Source organism: Labrus mixtus, chromosome 7, assembly GCF_963584025.1.
Source record: "Labrus mixtus chromosome 7, fLabMix1.1, whole genome shotgun sequence".
Taxonomy (NCBI): Eukaryota; Metazoa; Chordata; class Actinopteri; order Labriformes; family Labridae; genus Labrus; species Labrus mixtus.
This window is the reverse complement of record NC_083618.1, coordinates 24,992,787-25,012,758: the sequence shown is the minus strand read 5'-3', so window position 1 is coordinate 25,012,758 and position 19,972 is coordinate 24,992,787. Positions and strand designations below refer to the sequence as shown.

General features: G+C 47.7%; 1 protein-coding gene across 18 annotated transcripts in view; it reads right to left on the bottom strand.

The window, feature by feature from the left end:
* Nucleotides 1–19,972, bottom strand: part of plekha6 (pleckstrin homology domain containing, family A member 6) — a 65,580-nt gene that overhangs the window by 5,514 nt on the left and 40,094 nt on the right. For 7 of the 18 annotated variants that reach the window (XM_061041750.1, XM_061041747.1, XM_061041744.1 and 4 more), the window contains 18 exons: nt 19,536–19,972; nt 18,886–19,372; nt 18,149–18,232; nt 17,270–17,323; nt 13,882–13,953; nt 11,617–11,688; nt 11,336–11,416; nt 10,601–10,750; nt 9,365–9,466; nt 8,571–8,682; nt 8,353–8,492; nt 5,909–6,076; nt 4,989–5,055; nt 4,271–4,374; nt 2,925–3,083; nt 2,424–2,576; nt 2,160–2,293; nt 437–585 (listed from right to left, as the gene is read on the bottom strand). The exon at nt 19,536–19,972 is cut by the window's right edge and continues 136 nt beyond it. In XM_061041750.1, the coding sequence (XP_060897733.1) occupies nt 437–585; nt 2,160–2,293; nt 2,424–2,576; nt 2,925–3,083; nt 4,271–4,374; nt 4,989–5,055; nt 5,909–6,076; nt 8,353–8,492; nt 8,571–8,682; nt 9,365–9,466; nt 10,601–10,750; nt 11,336–11,416; nt 11,617–11,688; nt 13,882–13,953; nt 17,270–17,323; nt 18,149–18,232; nt 18,886–19,372; nt 19,536–19,972 (2,725 nt within the window). The remainder of the gene's footprint in view (nt 1–436; nt 586–2,159; nt 2,294–2,423; nt 2,577–2,924; nt 3,084–4,270; nt 4,375–4,988; nt 5,056–5,908; nt 6,077–8,352; nt 8,493–8,570; nt 8,683–9,364; nt 9,467–10,600; nt 10,751–11,335; nt 11,417–11,616; nt 11,689–13,881; nt 13,954–17,269; nt 17,324–18,148; nt 18,233–18,885; nt 19,373–19,535) is intronic. The other 11 variants (XM_061041745.1, XM_061041761.1, XM_061041756.1 and 8 more) reach the window with 9 other exon arrangements.

Below are 19,972 nucleotides of genomic sequence, written 5' to 3'. Positions count from 1 at the left end.
AGCAGAACAGCTGGTGTGTCAAATGTTTCATAACCAACAAGAAGAACAGCCAAGTCAACAAAAAGTACCTGAAAAGTAAAGTTTGTCAATGAATTCCCTCCATGAAAGTCTGTGAGGATGCAATGCTAAAATAATCATTTATAAACATTTTAATCGGCCTGTCTTTGGCACAGTTTGGATTTAAAATCACAAAGTAGAGCATCAGAGCAATTAGCAGTAGTTAGCATTGGTCAGCAGCAGTAAGCAGTGGTTAGCAACAGTTAGCAGCAACTGGAAGTAGTTAGCAGCTGTTAGCAGTAGTTAGCAAAAGTTAGCAGTTAGCAGCAGTTGGCAGTAGTTAACATGCAGTTAGCAGTTAGCAGCTGTTAGCAGATGTTAGCGGTGCAGGGTCAGTGCATGCCCATGGTGTCCCTGCACCAGTGGAGAGAGTCCTCACCAGACAGAATGCGGCTTCGGCGAGACGCCTCAGCAGCCAGAGCGCAGGAGATTTCGATTCTCTTCTCCTGCTCCTGCAGCTGCTGCTGGGAGGTAACGGGAGCTACACCCTCCACGGGACCGTCCAGCACAGGAACCATGTTCTGCAGACTGATGGAGGGAGGATGGAGGAGAGGCCGAGATACAGACAGAAACAGAGAGAGAGAGTTTATTAAGGTTATAATTAAAGGGATACTTCACCCATTTGCATTAAGCTTTGTATCATTAGAAACCTGGTAGTATTTTTGAATGGTCGTGCATCCCACCCTCATTTTCCCCTGAGATGGGAAATCTTTGTAAAATGACGATTTTTGCGTCACTGGAAGCTGTTGCGGTTAGCAGGGTGAAACTACAATGCTAGTTCCTCATATTTTCGACCACTGAAGCTACAGACCAATCACAGATCAGTGGGTGGGAACTCACTCCCAGAATCGAAACTTAACGTCCGCCATATTGCTTGAAAGCTATGCTAACAGGCTCTATGGAGAAAGCTGATAATGGCAAAATAATATAAATATAGCGGTGAGATGGCTGCTGCCGACAGGCCGGTCTTGTGTTTTGGATGCTGCGGCCGCTGGCCGCCGGGCACTGGCATATACTACATATATGACCCAATGTCAATACAGATTCATGTTTCAACGGGTGAAGTATCCCTTTAAGGGTTATGATACTTAGGGTTGTAACTATATCTGGGTTTTTTTTTATTTAATGTGATTCTAGATAAAATCAAATACATATATTTATTTGTTACCACGGCAACAAAAATAGAAGTTCTACACGTCCAATATTTGGTAATTTCCTGTTATTAATCATCAGAAAATTGATTGCAGACAAACTCCTACACAAATGTAATTAAACCCTTGCAGGAGTAATACTGCAATCAATTTCCCTGTCTCATGGAATAGATGTTTTAAAGGTTTGGTACTTTTTGATTAAAATAACAGAGCGTGTCATTATTGATAGTTTTGACAACCTCACTGATATTTCAGAGAGAATACAATATCATCTGCATAAAGAGAGATCAAGTTGTTTAAGTTAATGATGGTTTGAACTGATTGTTTATAAGATGTGTTTTAATGCTAAAATGAGCAGATATAAATCCAGCAGACCTTCACCTCTTTATATTTAAGTCTTTCAGATGGAAACTCCGTTAAACGGAGGAAAGCACGCCATCACTTTCACAGGTTTCATCGTGTCTGTGATGGCCTATAAAAAGCTTTTTTTTTTAAAAACACAGTTTGTCTCATAAAAATACATTTTCTGTGTTTGAGTCAGATCTGACTGAGTTACTTTAGGACCAGATTTCTAAAATAATAACGCAGATTAAAGAACGTGATGTTTTCTTCTCCATGATTTGTCTTCACGTTAAATTAAAAACCTCTAAGATCAGGTCGTCTGACTTCTTTTTCTTATGAATGAACTAAAAGTCAGTCTTCACATTTAAATATTAACTTCTATAATTTATGGATTCGTTTCAAATTCAGATTTGATCTTTTTTTTTGCTACATTTTGAGGTCTTCACCAGCAACGTGTTTTCACCGCCATCTTTGTAAATCAAGTTTAAAACTTCAGAATTTGATTGAAAACAGTGTGACATTAGAAACAGTTCAGGGACAGACAGGTAGCAGGATTGTTCTGGAGGAGAGTTTGGTATTTAATATGAGAACACTCTGAAATAAACGGACTTTGATTTGGCGATGAGCGTCTTTATCCTCTCCAGCTTCTTCTGCTTCTCCTTCTGCTCCTCGGGGCTCAGAGGAGTGTCGTCCTCCACGTCTAGGTAGCGCTCCGGGATCAGGACTTTATCAGGAGCCATCAGCTACAACAAACATGACGACTATACATGAAGATAGATTCACACAGACGGAGGCCGTGTGCACAAACAGACATAGAAACAACATGTGACAGAGAAACATTCACAGAGTGATGCTGCAGCTCACTGATCTTACCCCCTTGCCGATGTCCAGCTCGTAGTGTTCCGGTTCCATCCGCAGCCGTCTCAGGCGTGCGATTTCCTCCCGAGGCGACTCCAGACCCTGACCTCGAACCGCCGCCTCCAAGTCTTTGATGTCGATCTCGTGGGCTGTCAACCGCCGTCGAATCTGCAGACACACACAGTGCAGGTACTAAAAGTGTGTATTTGTGTTTGTGCTAAATCACTCCACAGAGGAGTAAACTTTCTCCCGACTTCAAAGGACCCGGGTGTCAGAGGAACAGAGAGATGAGTTTTAAGGGCTGGAAACAGAGGTTTGCACCCATAATGCTTTGTAGGAGGTGCCTCATTAGTATGCAAAGAGGCACAGTGTCACTCCCTTTTTAATGGGCAGCAGGGGCAGAGCCAATGGGAGGCCTACATCATTTGGCCTGTGTAGAAAGCAAACCAGAGAGGGGAGGGGGGGAAAGGGGGGGGACATGCAGGACCCAGACCAGGTTCAGATAGTGGATCGTACCACTTTGTAGTTGGCTGGAGACTGGCCACCTGACAGGTTAAGGCTCCGCCTCTTGTCCCTCACAGAGCTGCTCTGGTTCCGTCTGATTCGCTCGTTCTGCTCCTCCACGCTCATCTTGGATTTGACCTCGGCAGTGAACACGGCGCTCTTTGGACGCTCCTGTGACATACGAGGGGAGGGGACAGTCGTCATTGGATATTTAACAAGTTTAGCATCATGTTCACAATCAACGGGATTATTACATTACAGCAGCTCCTCCCTCTCTAACCATGAGAGCCAGCAGCTCCTCCCCCTCTAACCATTAGAGCCAGCAGCTCCTCCCCCACTATCCACGAGAGCCAGCAGCTCCTCCCCCTCTAACCACGAGAGCCAGCAGCTCCTCCCCCTCTAACCACGAGAGCCAGCAGCTCCTCCCCCTCTAACCACGAGAGCCAGCAGCTCCTCCCCCTCTAACCATTAGAGCCAGCAGCTCCTCCCCCACTAACCACGAGAGCCAGCAACTCCTCCACCCCTAACCATTAGAGCCAGCAGCTCCTCCACCTCTAACCACGAGAGCCAGCAGCTCCTCCCCCTCTAACCATTAGAGCCAGCAGTACCTCCCTCTCTAACCACGAGAGCTAGTAGCTCCTCCCCCTCTAACCATTAGAGCCAGCAGCTCTTCCCCCTCTAACCATTAGAGCCAGCAGCTCCTCCCCCACTATCCACAAGAGCCAGCAGCTCCTCCCCCTCTAACCACGAGAGCCAGCAGCTCTTCCCCCTCTAACCATTAGAGCCAGCAGCTCCTCCCCCACTATCCACAAGAGCCAGCAGCTCCTCCCCCTCTAACCACGAGAGCCAGCAGCTCCTCCCCCTCTAACCATTAGAGCCAGCAGCTCCTCCCCCACTAACCACGAGAGCCAGCAGCTCCTCCCCCTCTAACCATTAGAGCCAGCAGCTCCTCCCCCTCTAACCACGAGAGCCAGCAGCTCCTCCCCCTCTAACCACGAGAGCCAGCAGCTCCTCCCCCTCTAACCATGAGAGCCAGCAGCTCCTCCCCCTCTAACCAAGAGAGCCAGCAGCTCCTCCCCCTCTAACCATTAGAGCCAGCAGCTCCTCCCCCTCTGACCATTAGAGCCAGCAGCTCCTCTCCCTCTAACCATTAGAGCCAGCAGCTCCTCCCCCTCTAACCAAGAGAGCCAGCAGCACATTTACACTCTGACCTTTAAAACAGAAATCATTTTAAAAAGCATCAGAACCAGCAACTGTTAAAAACACCATCAGAACCTGGATCAGAACCAGACTCTTGGATTCTTCACTCTTTGGGTGGTTTGCTAGCTTTGATTTGACTATTAAAGTTGAGTTCTTACCCTGGAGATTCCGTTCTGTGCTCGGCTGTTATACCGAGAAGCTCGAGCTGGTCCCATGTGTGACTCGTCTGTCGGTGATTTAGTTCTTGGAGGAACGATACCGACTGGCAAAGACACAAGATTATTAATTAACAACAGAAACTGAATGATAACCAATGATAATAAAGGCAGCAGAATCCTAACCCTAACTTTACAGAAAGTCAGAGTGAGCTGATGTGAGAACGAAGCAGGATATAATCAGGAGAATTCACCTGGAGTGAGTGGGAGGGGGGTGGTGACGTTTATGCCCTTTGATTGCTGCACGACCATAGACTGTCTGCACGCCACCTCTACCATCTCTGTGCTCTAATGAACCTGCTGCATTATGTTTCCTGTTCTCCAGTATGTTCTTCTCCACTCTTTAGTTCAGATTGAGTTTCTGTTCAACTACACGTAGCATTGATAGAAAGACACATATTCTCATTATAGAGTCATATGGAGGATTCTGTTTCTTTGTCCGCTAACGTCTTACCTCAGGAACCCCCCCCCCATCAGGAGTAGATGTGAAAATGTCTTTCGGTTGTCACTAAGGATACTGTTTCATACTATATCTCTGGTGCACATGCAGGTGGAGTTAAAGGCAAGTCTCTCTCCAGCCTTTTGAGTTATTTTCTGGATCATAATCAACTGATAAGTGATCAGGAGGTCAATCACAGATTACCTGAAGCTTCTGTCCTACCTTTGTTCACGCTGGACTGTCGGTCCTGGAGCTGCTCCTGCACATCACCCATGATCTGTTCTCCAAACTGTGAGACAGAAAACTGAAATCATTTCCCATCATGCATCCCATTATGCATGACTGTCTCCAGCCACAGGACTGAACCAAGAATATAGAAACACACAGAGCTGATCACACCAGCATGTTTTACAGAGACCATCCAGGTACAGGACGGGATGCTAACCATTAGCATTAGAATGATTAGTCAGCTAGGATGGGCTAATGCTGTTTGTAAATTGTAACGCTCTGGTTAATGGGCCTGCTCTGCTCGCTATACTACCCGGATGTAAACAAGCACAGTAAAAAAAGAGCAGAGCTGTTTGTCAGTGTTTAGATCTATAACATGGATATAAAGCTGTATGTAAGCTGTGTCTGGTTAAACTGGGATATCGACCACGTTTAACCTGCAGGGACGACTGAGCGCTGGTGGAGCTAGCACTGCTAACGTTAGCCACACTCTGCTAACCAATTGGACATTTTATACCTGCAGAATTAAACTAGACTAGTCGACTAGTCTGAATTTAAATTTGTGTCACTACAGAGAAGCTAGACATGTAGACACATGGAGAGTGGAGAACTCCCAAGGAAGCAGAAGTCAGAGCGTAGTTAAAGAAACACACACTTAATGTTTGAACATGCAGCTGGCAGAGTTTCTGTGAATAAGGCGTTGGAGGGAGAACACGGGGAGGTCACGTACAGCCTGTTATGAGGGATAATCAGGGGGATGATGGAGGGAGCTGATGGACAAATGGAGGTTTGGATGGATGAACAACATGTGGAGTGAGGAACGGTCTCCTGGTGCTCATGAGGTTGAAGTGATGAATTTAAACGGGGATGGGGGTTGAAGCGAGGGCAGGACAGGCACAGAAACACCCAAATACCTTTCTGAAGAGACCATCTTCACCGTCTAGGTAACCTTCATCGATGCCCAAGCTGTGCAGCCAGGCGGTGCTGTCAAAGGGCAGGGGGGGGATGGAGGGGGGGAAGGTGGAGGAGGGCTCCAAAGGGTAGTAAGACTTAGGGAGGGGAGGCCTTGGGGGGACGTTTTCCTAGATACCACCATACGGGTAGAGAGGAGGGAGAAAGGAGAAAGGAAAGGAGAGGAGGAAGAGAGAGTGCTGAGCATCAGGAGGAGTGATAACAAGCCAGGCAAAGAGCAGAGCAGAAAGGCATCATGGGAATGATTCTGTGGAGCTCATGGTCAGGAGTTAGATATGAAAATCACCCGGAGGACAATGAAAAACCACCGGACTGCCTCTGTGGGTTCATGTTTTTATCTTCCCTTCACGGACTCCCTCTGCTCTGCGTTTATTAGTATTAAAGAAACCTTTAAACGGCTCCATCTTATCTCTCTGACCTTTTAAAACCACATTTTAATTACGGACGCTCCGACCCTCTGATCAGTTACTTCTCACTGTCCTAAGGTCAAATGTGACGGATCTCTCTGAACGCTGTGCTCCACATGTTGGCCCCTCCCCCACACTGCCTGGTTTTGAATCAGCGGTCCTCTCTTCCCCTGATGTCCTAAAGCTTCTGTTCTGTTGTTTTTAGATTGGTCTGTACCAATAAGACGACAATGTGGCGCCAAGTAGGCTCCTCCACTGGTACACCTTTAAGGCCATTTTTGGTCTGCTTCCTCTCTGTCTATGTGTTTTTCTCATGCAGAGAAGTACCGGACAGTATTCTTTGTCTTCTCAGAACCTCTTTATGCTCTCTGTCCCAAACGCTCGGACAGAAATTGGGAAAAGGTCCTCTGGGTATTCTGCACCCTCAGCCTGGAATCTACTGCAGAACGACTAAAAACTCAAGGAGCTGGTGTCCTTAAATGTTTTTAAATCTAAAATAAAAGACATGGTAGCAGATTCTACAGGATGTTGATTTTTTGGCTCGACTATTTTAACAACTGACTCCTAGATTTGATCATAGATGGTTCTATTTTAATGTAAGATTGAGTGTTTTGTAAAGAGTATTTTGTTTCTTTGTCTCTCTTTGTGTCTTCGTCTGTAACGTTGTGTTTTTGCTGCTGACTGTCTCGGCCAGGTCGCCCTTAAAAAAAGAGGTTTTTGATCTCAATCGGACCAAACTGGTTCAATATAAATAAAATAAAGTAAAATAAAAAGACACCAATCACAGCCTTCTATGGAAGTGGCGCTGAACGAGTAACGCTTTTCTGATTTTACTGCAGCGCTGAGTCAGACTCTGACCTTCAGTTTCAAACATGGCGGCGTTTTCAGGTCAGTACCACTCGGTGTGTTTCCACTGGTCGTTATCACCAAACTGTCTCTGGATGCTACCACCTTCAGAACAACAGAAGTGCTGAGTCAGCTAAAGACCATGTTTGTTTTTGTACACAGTGATGACGTGTTTTGTGGGTGGAGCCTAACTGGTGGCAGAAGGTTAGTTAGCGGTAGCATTAGGAGACATCTTAAGCAGTATATTCTCTTTAAAGATGGGTCTCTACGTGGTGACAGAGCTGTGGAGGTGCAGCAGCTTCACCAGCTGGACATGGCAGCCAATGATCCAGCTGATGAGGGCTGACGCTCCTACAACACGAGGACGGGGGGCTGTAGGGTAGAGATATAATATCAGTGTGATAGGAGTCGTGGAGGAGCAGGAGCTGACATTCAGGTAAAGAGAAACGTCTGTTAAACGGGTTTTGTCCTGAGAGGGGACACGTTAGGGTCTCTGGATAGACCTCTTTTCTCACACCAATCTTTATGTCTCTGTCGCAAACATCTGAGTTTAAAGAGCTCACGTCCTGAAGGTCAGAGAGGGCTTGGACTCTATCTAAATGCTGATTGGTTGAGTCCTGACACTGTACCTGGAGTACACAGGTGTGGTCTCTGCTGGTCATGTTTGGGTCTGCCTCCTCGACCACAGGGTCTAGTCTACTAAAATGCTCCCTGACCTCCTGGAGAGTGAGGCTGAGCGGGGGAACGTTGTGTTCAGGGCTTTCATACGGGTAGTATTTTATATGTTCTGTGTGCAGAGGGTTTGTGTAACTGGGGGGTCTGCTCTGATGCAGAGGGTCTGTGTAACTGGGGGGTCTGCTCTGATGCAGAGGGTCTGTGTCAATAGGGGGTCCACAGTGATGCAGAGGGTCTGTATTACTGGGGGGTCCACAGTGATACAGAGGGTCTGTGTCAATGGGGGGTCCACAGTGATGCAGAGGGTCTGTCCTAAAGTAAGGCAGTGTACAGGACAGTGGGCGGGGTTTAAGGTTTGATGTTTTCTGATTTCTGGGATCGGCTCTACAGTCTGAACACAGGCTTGTAGCAGGTTTTGGAGGGGGGTTGGTCCCCAGCTGGGGGTGTCCGGTACTTACCTCCGGGCCCAGCTGTTTGGTGGGGGAGGCCTGGGAGCCGGGCACGGGGGAGAAGGGGCTGAGCGGGCTGGTGAGGCTTACTGAGCTCAGGGGACTGGCTGGACTATTGGTGCTAAAGGAGCCTGTTGCACCGCCGGCCACTGTGGAGGAGAGAGATATTTTGAATACAGATATGAGAAAGCAGACACACATCTTCCACCTGCTCAGGTGTGTGCTACCTCTGTGCTTGGCTGTGTCTGTTCCTCTGGACGAGTTGTTCTTGTGCAGTCCCTCTAACACGTCCTGCACACGCCAAAACTCTTTCTGGATGTGCCGACGAACCAGCTCACTCTGCAAACGGAGTTAATGTAGAGAGAGGAGGTGAACTACCATCTATTGAACAGTGTAAAGGGTTCAAGTCCCTGTCCAATACATAAAGATACCAAATGACCTACAGGATTTAATGCCTCAACGAGTTGACTCACGGGAGTTCACAGATTCAGAAAAATCCTGAAAACTGTAAAAAGCTGTTTGACTAGCAAATGCAGCTAGCTAAAGTCAAAAACAAAGCTGGGGACCTTGTTTCCTGTTCCTTCACTTCATCCATGAATCACGCTCATTTTTCCTGCTGTACTAAGAAAGCCTCCCTACATGGAACGGAAACAATCGTCCTCTGGGGCCGTCCATTGAAGACAAAGAGAGCCTCAGAACAGTTCTTATTCATGAGGGACAGATCCATCAGGATTCAGTCCAAAGCACCCCTTTAGTGACCCCATAACATCGGTGGTATGTCGGACAGGTCTGTTGGAGTTTCTCTCACCATGAAATGTATTACACAAGCAAATCATGCAGAACACCCTTCTTCTTCAACATGCGAAACAAGCTTTTCTTTGAAATCATGCCACATAACCCGTTAAAAACATGCACAGTGAAGTCCATCTAATGGTTCTAATGTGTTAGTCCCACTTCAGCTACGATCAGCTAAATTTAAAGCCCACTTTTTCTAACTTCATATAAACACACTGAGTGTTACCTCTACCTGTCCTCCTGCATTCAGCTGCTCCCACAGGTCTCCATGAATGGCGCTGGCCTCGTCCTCCAACGCTTCAAACTCCATACGAGTGGTGGTTAAAGCCTGAAGGAGGCGCCAACACAAACACAACACACAGGTAAACAGAAGCTCCAAAGTGAGGCTCTCATTACAACCTTTTTATATTTCAGGCTGACATCTGATGATTTCTCAAATACCAAACCGGTTTTCTAAGATTGATGCAAAGGAGTACGGGGAGTTAGAGTGAAGTCCAGTTCAGACCAAAGATTCAGGATAAAACTGAAACTAACCTGAACTAAAATAACGATTATTCTATTCCATTGGATTGGAGTGTTTTAAAACGGGCAGCGAAGCGGAACAATATCAGAACCCATATTCAATCGAAAGCAGATGTAAGTCAAATGCAACGATTAAAAGGCGCTGCAGGTGAAAGGAAGGCACTGAGAAAGCCGACAGAAAAACAGCATTAAGACAAACGCTGAAAATCCAATCTTTAACAGAAGTGCCCTAGACCTGTCGGGGGCACTCAGTGGAACGGTTTAATACTGACGGGAGAAGAAGAAGTGAACATTTGTTTGAAGGGGAAAGAAGTATAACATTGAAAGCGACTGTGGTCTGGACTCTGACAGCGGGGATGAGAGAGCTGAGGGAGGTTCTGTTGGGCTAGCCGCTAGAGCTAGTTGCAGGGCTAACTGAGCTCGGGGTCGGGTTAAGGGGGAGGGTAAACATTGGGACTCTGGACCACCTGGAGGTTGGAGTTATAAGGCTGGCGGGGGGTATGGTCCGGGCACCAAATTAATCCATGTCATTATGTTCAATGTACAACCCCCCCCCCCCCCCAGCTTTGAGAACGGGTGTCTGATGGGCTGATAACTGTTATGTTTAATACGATGTTCATGCAGTTGTTTTAGCTTTTTGCAGCACTTGTGGTTGCATTTGTTTTGGACACTTCACATCTGTTTTTGAGTTAATACCACTCCTGAATAAGCTGCTCTTTTTCTCCAGTGCACGTTATTTGCCCTCAGTTGCCCTTATCAGCCACCTTACTAATACAAACAGTAAAATAAGTTTAGATGCAGTCCCTCCTCCCTGACTCACGAGGCAAAGCAGCTAGATTTAAGTTTGAGCCCATCGCACTGTAAAACTTTCAGGGTGAAGAGATGAAAACAACAGTTTCATTTTGATCACAGGTTGGATGGTGAACACGTGGACTCTTACACTGGAGGCCTGCGAGAGCTCTCCTCGGATGTTGATGAGCTGGTTCTGCAGGGTTTCCTTTTTGTACCGTAGCTTCTCCATGGCCAAAGGTTGGTTGTGATACAGCTCCATTTCCTGATGAGTCACCACCAGCGCCTCCTCCAGGCTGTCCTGGGAACAACAAGGAAAAACGGAAACGTTCATTGAAGTTTTTATAAAAGGCTTAAAACATGGACGAAGAGTGATGTCGTCAGTGATGTCATCAGTGATTGGAGGAGTTATGAAGCCCATTGATGGAGGTCGCCATGTTGGAAATGCTGACACTTCCTTACTTTGGATCGATCTAGAAACAGGTAAAGAGGTGGAGCTAAGGCGTGGCTTAAACCTCATCGACAAATAGCTACAACACGCCCACCTGTCAGTCCAAGAGGCCACGCCCCCACATGTTTATGCTTAAGGTGAGAATGGGACTCCTTTTTTTCTTTAATGACCACTTTTTAGCCATGTGGACGACTGAAGGACTGCAGGTTTGTATTATTCTGTTTTGTCTTTAATATTTAACGTGGTAGGGTTGGAGTTAGGAGGTTGAGACGTGGACTCATTCAGATGAGGCTTCAAAGCGGGCCTCAGGGAGATATCCCGCTAAGCCTCTGATTGGCTCTGCTGGCTGTGACACCATTTGTCTTAAAGGTTGTATTAAAGCACAGATGACTTCTTTGTTAACAGCATTAATGAGGTGAAGTCTAGGAGAGTTACCTTGTCCATCCTCAGTCTGTGGACCACAGCCTCGTGGTCTTTAAGGCTCCGGCTCTGCTCACACAGTCGACCCAGGAGTTTCTATATGAGACGGTAAGAGACGAGACCCTGGGTCAAACAATCAATCAGTGTGGCTGCATGCTTACACACTAAACACACAGATATGTCTTCATCTGCTGCTGTTTAAACTTCCATCTTTCTTCTTTTTCAGCTGTCAGTGAGGTCAAACAGTGTGTTGGGTTAATCAGTGTTGGTGTGTTCTGATTGGCGGCCTCTCTTACGCTGGTTTCTATCTCGTTGAGCTTTAGCGTTGGGTGAAGCTCTCCTCTGTAGACGTCATGGAACGGAGGCACCTGTGAAAACAAAGAATGATTAAGGTTCAGTAGCGACAGATTGACTGCTCCGATGATAGCACAGCTCTCTGATGTTGGTCTTCCTTCTGGGAATGTGTAGCTTCATTCATTATAAAGGAACCTCTGCCAACAAAGGAAGGAGTCTGTCTCAATGAACTGAGTGATCATTGTTGTGATCACAGGTTTCTCCTGTTCTGCAGCAGATGTCGGGTCATTACCATTATTCAAACATCTGCTAACAATCACACAAGAAGACTCTGAGGAGGGTTAGGTTTGTTTCTGTGAACCTGAAACATCTCAGAAGCTCCAAGCTTCATGTCCCAGAAGGAAGAATCAGAAATATGTGTGTCAGGAGATGGAAGCATCAACAGATACGTGACGTCCAGTTTCCACCAAACATCCACTGAGTCCTCGACTCTGCAGGATGAACAGTGATGAACTGGAGGTGTTTGTTTGGTGGTCAAACGGACGCTACATGGAGAGTGAGGGTTTGTCTGGTGGAGGGTTTCTATCTCTCTTTTATTGGTCTCTGATTGGTCGATTACCCACAGCAACAGTCTGCCGTCCCTCAAGGGATCACCATGGTTAGGAACAAACCGTTACTAAGAAAAGCAGGCGGTTGCTATGGATACAGCTCTGATCACAGACTCTGGAGGACTAACTGTGATCATAACAATCCGCATAAATTGTCCGGTTAGTTTGACGTCTGTCTGCTTTCTGTGGGAAGAAGGAGACGATAATAACGGAGGATATAAGACGTAAACCTGAACGCTGACGCAGAAATCTACAAAACTGAAGATGGCCCATCACAACAAAGCTCATGTGACTCATGTGATGTCTAACCCTAAACGCCCGTCTGTCTGATAGATTGAGACGCAGCCGTGAAGGAAGCAGACATGAACCTTTTCACACACAGCGTCCTCAAACAACATGTCTGACTAGATCTCCTATAATAACTCATTCAGATAGTGGACCTCTGCATCGTGTGTCCTCATATTTAAAACATCACACATTCACTTTGGATTGGCTGAGACCCTCGTTTAAGTCCTCCTGCTGTGGGCTGAAATGATGACCACCCCCCCCCCCCCCCCCCATAGCTTGTGAGCTCCATCATCACCTGACCAGTGTCTCAGAGGTGATGAGGCTCCAATCAGACATCCCAACCAGCTCATGATTACACACAGAACCTACTCCTGTGCTTCCTGGAACCTTTGGTCCACAGTGGATATGTCACTAGAGCACAGAAACAACAATCTCATCTGCTCATGTCTGCTAGGGTCCAAACATGTCAGGACCTCCACAGACCACCAGGGGGCGTCATAGAGGAGGAAGAATGGAGGAGGGGCCCTTACTACCTTATTATTATGTTATTATAGACAAAGTCAGAGTCACCATACCATCGTTTTAAACTTTAGTAGGATTCACAAACAAGAATAATACCCCATGGCAAGAGTAGAAGTTTCAGAAACCCAGTGTTGGGTCATTTATTGTTTTTTAAGATCAAATAATCTCAGACAAACTCCCTCAAACTGTCTGGACCACATTCAGGAGCAAAAAGTTGCCAATTTGGTAATTTAGTCATTTTGTCTGCAATTTGTGATGGACTGACTCATCTCCCACACCGTCCTCCTTCTTTTAGACAGTGTTGATCATTAACTCGTTAATGTAGTGGAGGTGTGGTTATAGTGATATCAGGGTTGGCCATGGCTTTCAGATCCTTGAGACGGCCCTTCTCAGCATTAATTTAGGACTGCACTGTGAGCAAACAGGGACATCAGGGTCTGTGAGGCCCTCATAGGTCCTTTAAAGGTTCAGTGATGGTCTGCAGGGTTAGGTGTAATGTGTCTTCAGCTCATCATGGTTCTGGCTGCAGGTGGATCTACGTGGACCCTTAGAGACATGAAGAGATGATGTGACACCTTCACAAAATCAAACACAAAGTGATGCGAGCTACAGACGAAGAAAACAGTGATCACAGTCCCCACATCATGCACACGACACAAAGACTGAAGAAGAGAGGCAGGCTGGGATCATCAGGGTTAGTCGGAGCCTGTCTCAGTCCAGCACATGGACTCTGGACTGGACTTCAGACCACAGTTTCATGTTAAAAATAATGATGAGCAGAGAATCTCTTTCTCTCTCTCTGCAGCCTGCCTCCCTGTACCGTTGCTCCCTCGCTCGCCCCTCTCTTACTTGGACACAGAGCTTTGCTGCTGAGGGAGAGCGCTCCAACATTCTGGTTATCAGATGACTTCCGTCGGGAACCTGAGGATTCAGTTCACATTACACACACCTGACAACACGCTGATTTAACAGCAGGACTGACCCTAACCCTGAGCATGTTTTAAGGAAAGTGAAGAAGAAAGCATCCTGGACATCCTGTGGACTCATTCAACCTTTAAACGCTGTAATGACTTTGTGCTGAAGTGTTCCAGGTGTGCAGGCTGGGAATCTCACTGACTGTTGATAGGTGTGTTACAAGTCTGTGGGTGTGTCCTGTTAACCAGGACAGTACAAAACAGTTGACGAGTGTGTGATGGTGAAACAGTTGGCAAGTGTGTGATGGTGAAACAGTTGACGGGTGTGTGATGGTGTTAAACAGTTGACGGGTGTGTGATGGTGTGAAACAGTTGACGGGTGTGTGTGATGGTGAAACAGTTGGCAAGTGTGTGATGGTGAAACAGTTGACGAGTGTGTGATGGTGTGAAACAGTTGACGGGTGTGTGATGGTGTGAAACAGTTGACAAGTGTGTGATGGTGAAACAGTTGACGGGTGTGTGATGGTGAAACAGTTGACGGGTGTGTGATGGTGAAACAGTTGACGGGTGTGTGATGGTGAAACAGTTAACGGGTGTGTGTGATGGTGAAACAGTTGACGAGTGTGTGATGGTGAAACAGTTGACGGGTGTGTGATGGTGTGAAACAGTTGACGGGTGTGTGATTGTGAAACAGTTGACGGGTGTGTGATGGTGAAACAGTTGGCAAGTGTGTGATGGTGAAACAGTTGACGAGTGTGTGTGATGGTGTTAAACAGTTAACGGGTGTGTGATGGTGAAACAGCTGACGAGTGTGTGATGGTGAAACAGTTGACGAGTGTGTGATGGTGTGAAACAGTTAACGGGTGTGTGATGGTGAAACAGTTGACGGGTGTGTGATGGTGAAACAGTTGACGGGTGTGTGTGATGGTGAAACAGTTGACGAGTGTGTGATGGTGTAACAGTTGGCAAGTGTGTGATGGTGAAACAGTTGACGAGTGTGTGTGATGGTGTTAAACAGTTAACGGGTGTGTGATGGTGAAACAGCTGAGGAGTGTGTGATGGTGAAACAGTTGACGTGTGTGTGATGGTGTGAAACAGCTGACGGGTGTGTGATGGTGAAACAGTTGACGGGTGTGTGATGGTGAAACAGTTGACGGGTGTGTGATGGTGAAACAGTTGACGGGTGTGTGTGATGGTGAAACAGTTGACGAGTGTGTGATGGTGTAACAGTTGGCAAGTGTGTGATGGTGAAACAGTTGACGAGTGTGTGTGATGGTGTTAAACAGTTAACGGGTGTGTGATGGTGAAACAGCTGACGAGTGTGTGATGGTGAAACAGTTGACGGGTGTGTGATGGTGAAACAGTTGGCAAGTGTGTGATGGTGAAACAGTTGACGGGTGTGTGATGGTGAAACAGTTGACGGGTGTGTGTGATGGTGTTAAACAGTTAACGGGTGTGTGATGGTGAAACAGCTGACGAGTGTGTGTGATGGTGTTAAACAGTTAACGGGTGTGTGATGGTGAAACAGTTGACGGGTGTGTGATGGTGAAACAGTTGACGGGTGTGTGTGATGGTGAAACAGTTGACGAGTGTGTGATGGTGTGAAACAGCTGACGGGTGTGTGATGGTGTGAAACAGTTAACGGGTGTGTGATGGTGAAACAGTTGACGGGTGTGTGATGGTGAAACAGTTGACGGGTGTGTGTGATGGTGAAACAGTTGACGAGTGTGTGATGGTGTGAAACAGCTGACGGGTGTGTGATGGTGTGAAACAGTTGACAGGTGTGTGTGATGGTGAAACAGTTGACGGGTGTGTGATGGTGTGAAACAGTTGACGGGTGTGTGATGGTGAAACAGCTGACGAGTGTGTGATGGTGAAACAGTTGACGGGTGTGTGATGGTGTGAAACAGTTGACGTGTGTGTGATGGTGTGAAACAGCTGACGGGTGTGTGATGGTGTGAAACAGCTGACGGGTGTGTGATGGTGAAACAGCTGACGAGTGTGTGATGGTGAAACAGTTGACGGGTGTGTGATGGTGAAACAGTTAACGGGTGTGTGATGGTGTGAAACAGTTGACGGGTGTGTGATGGTGAAACAGCTGACGAGTGTGTGATGGTGAAACAGTTGACGGGTGTGTGATGGTGAAACAGTTGACGAGTGTGTGATGGTGAAACAGTTAACGGGTGTGTGATGGTGAAACAGTTGACGAGTGTGTGATGGTGAAACAGTTGACGGGTGTGTGATGGTGAAACAGTTGACGAGTGTGTGATGGTGAAACAGTTGACGGGTGTGTGATGGTGTGAAACAGTTGACGGGTGTGTGATGATGAAACAGTTGACGGGTGTGTGATGGTGAAACAGTTGACGGGTGTGTGATGGTGAAACAGTTAACGGGTGTGTGATGGTGAAACAGTTGACGAGTGTGTGATGGTGAAACAGTTGACGGGTGTGTGATGGTGTGAAACAGTTGACGGGTGTGTGATGGTGAAACAGTTGATGGGTGTGTGATGGTGAAACAGTTGACGGGTGTGTGATGGTGAAACAGTTGACGAGTGTGTGATGGTGAAACAGTTGGCAAGTGTGTGATGGTGAAACAGTTGGCGAGTGTGTGTGATGGTGTTAAACAGTTAACGGGTGTGTGATGGTGAAACAGCTGACGAGTGTGTGATGGTGAAACAGTTGACGGGTGTGTGATGGTGAAACAGTTGGCAAGTGTGTGATGGTGAAACAGTTGACGAGTGTGTGTGATGGTGTTAAACAGTTAACGGGTGTGTGATGGTGAAACAGCTGACGAGTGTGTGATGGTATGAAACAGTTAACGGGTGTGTGATGGTGAAACAGTTGACAGGTGTGTGATGGTGAAACAGTTAACGGGTGTGTGATGGTGAAACAGTTGACGGGTGTGTGATGGTGTGAAACAGTTGACGGGTGTGTGTGATGGTGAAACGGTTGACGGGTGTGTGATGGTATGAAACAGTTGACAGGTGTGTGTGATGGTGAAACAGTTGACGAGTGTGTGATGGTGTGAAACAGTTGACGGGTGTGTGATGGTGTGAAACAGCTGACGGGTGTGTGATGGTGAAACAGCTGACGAGTGTGTGATGGTGAAACAGTTAACGAGTGTGTGATGGTGTGAAACAGTTGACGAGTGTGTGATGGTGAAACAGTTGACGGGTGTGTGATGGTGAAACAGTTGACGAGTGTGTGATGGTGAAACAGTTAACAGGGGTGTGATGGTGTGAAACAGCTGACGGGTGTGTGATGGTGTGAAACAGTTGACGGGTGTGTGATGGTGAAACAGTTGACGGGGGTGTGTCCTGTTACCTGCTGGTCTAAGTAATCCAGGTTGCGTTGCAGCTGTAGGTCTAACATGTCCTCCTGAGCCAATCAGCAGCAGTGACACATGGAAACAGACACATGATGTATGGATAGAAGGCTTATAGAGCAAAGAACCACAAGCAGTGGACCAATCACACGGCAGAGCTACAGCTCGTCACCAATTAGCTCCACACACTCTCAAACCAACATCTGGATCCTCTGGGCACTCTCTGGAAAAGTCTCTGCTACTGGAGACGGTTTCATTAAGTGACCAATGAGAGCAGAGATCGAGTTTGAAGACGAAGCTAGATTCTTAACTCGAGTGTTTACCGTTTACTTTCTACAAGAAGTGGACAAAGAGTGAAGTTTAATCAGTACAGAAGAGTCTTAAACCCGCCTTCTCTCTGATGTCCAGCAGGGGGCGACTCCACTAGCTAGAGAACAGAGTCAGTTGGTTTAGTCCCTCACTAAAGCTTTTCTTCAAAGTCTTAATCTGTAGCTACAAGTCTGCTTAAGTACTGCACGATGTTCTGATGATCCAGTGTCAAATCTCACACACACACACGCAGAGCAGTCTCAGAGTGTTAGGGACAGGTGAGGACAGGTGAGGACAGTTGAGGACAGGTGAGGACAGGTGAGGACAGGTGAGGACAGACAGATTCACAGACTGCTGCTTTAAGTGCCACAGCTACAGTGTGTCCATGTGTGTGTGTGTTTGTGTGTGTGTGTGTGTGTGTGTGTGTGTGTGTGTGTGTGTGTGTGTGTGTGTGTGTGTGTGTGTGTGTGTTTGTGTGTGTGCGTGTGTGTGTGTTTATTTGTGTGTCTATTTTGTGTGTGTGTCTGATCCTAGTGTGACCTCTATGACATCACATCAGCGGCACATACCATTTTACTGTGGATGGAGGGGGAGACGGGGTAGTTGTAGTATAATCCTTGGCTTAAGGACCTCCTGTTTCCAGGGTAGTCATACTGAAGGAAGGAGGGAAGGACACAAGGAAAGATAGATAAGATAAGATAAGATAATCCTTTATTTATCCCACAACGGGGAAATTTACATTGTTACATTGACAGAAGGAAGGGAAGAATAGAGGAAAGCATGAATGAAAGTAGTTAGAAGAAGAGCACCGTGTCCTAACTGAGCGAGCCAGCGTTCATCACGTCCAGTACTCAGGGCGCTGCTGTCGTTACTGACCGTATTTATTTAATTCTGTTTCCTGTTTTCTACCAGTCCACCAATCAACGAGTGTGATTGAGTGTGATAACGATCACATCTGGTCTCTACTTCGCTATCTTGTCATCTCAAGGTAACAGCGATGGTTCTCTTGATGAGACATGGGGAGTGTTGATCTCTGCTTTGTACAGGAGTCAGGGGTTAAAGGTTGTCATGTTGGCCTCTTCAGTCCCCCATATGGTCCATGAACTCTTGATAACAGAGGGTTAGTTGGGCGCCGCTGGCTCGCTGTTAGGACACAGCTTGAGGTGAGCATGAAAACAGAACATTCATCTCTCAGACCGACGTTTGGAAAATCTCATTATGATGGAAGTGAAACCATCAAATTATGTAACTGATCAGAAAACACACACACACACACACACACACACACACACACACATTCTCTCACCTTGGGGGAGCTCAGTGACCTCCTCAGACCGTACACAGATGGATCAGCATAGATCACGTCGTCCCTCATCCTGCCCTGGAATCGGTCGAAGCGGGCGGACGGCGATCGAGCTGGCGAGGCGAAGCTGTGTGGTACCGGAGAGTACGGTCCCCCCGAACAAGAGGATGGGGACCGCGGGACTGACCTGGACCGGGGCTGGATGGACAGACGCCTCATAGACGTCTCCATCCCTCCATAGTACTGTGGCCCCCATGAGTCCCGGGACATGGGGGGTCCGTACAGCTGGTGGGGGCCGTCCCTCAGAGAGTGACGCTTCTCCTCCACGGTCCAGCGGCGGTCGTAACCCCCCACTGCAGACATCGTGCAGATGCTGTCAGGGCGGACTCCGGGAGGGTACAGAGGGTAGTCCTCTATGAAGGGGGGGCCTCCAGGGAAACCATAATAATCAGCAGGGACCCCTCGACCCACAGGGTAATAACGAGAGGGGCTGAAAACAAAGAGGGAGGGGTTATAAAGAGATCAGGACCAGGTCCCAGTCTGATGACCTGTTAGCTAGGATCAGTACCAGGTCCAAGTCTGATGACCTGTTAGCTAGGATCAGTACCAGGTCCCAGCCCTGTACACCTGCAGAGAACAGCTGTCTGACGTACCTGTGGAGGTCCTCCTGGGAGGCCACGCCCCTCCTTTGGTTGACCCACTGCTGCAGCTGAGCCATGGAGCTCTTCCTCTGGGCCACCCTCTCTGGAGCTGTGCGGGGGACGAAGCCCCGCCTCAGCACCACGTTCTCCTGCTGGTCCCTTGGGTCCTGTAGGGGGCCGCCACCCCCCTCCAGGTGGCCCTGAAAGGGGGTGTGTCCCTGAGGTGGGGCGTGTACACTGTGGCTCCTCGAGGGGGGGATTCTGCTGCTGTTGTTAGTGGGCAGAGTTTTAGAAGAGCCATGGTTGCTCCAACCGTTTGGGTGGTGGTTCGGGTGGGTGGAGGTGTCAGGGCCAGGGCCTCCCCCCTCATCCTCCCCCTCTCTTGCCCCCACCCCACTTCTCCCGTCAGTGTTTGAGCGGGGGGTTGAGGGTGGGGGCGTTTCCTGGCA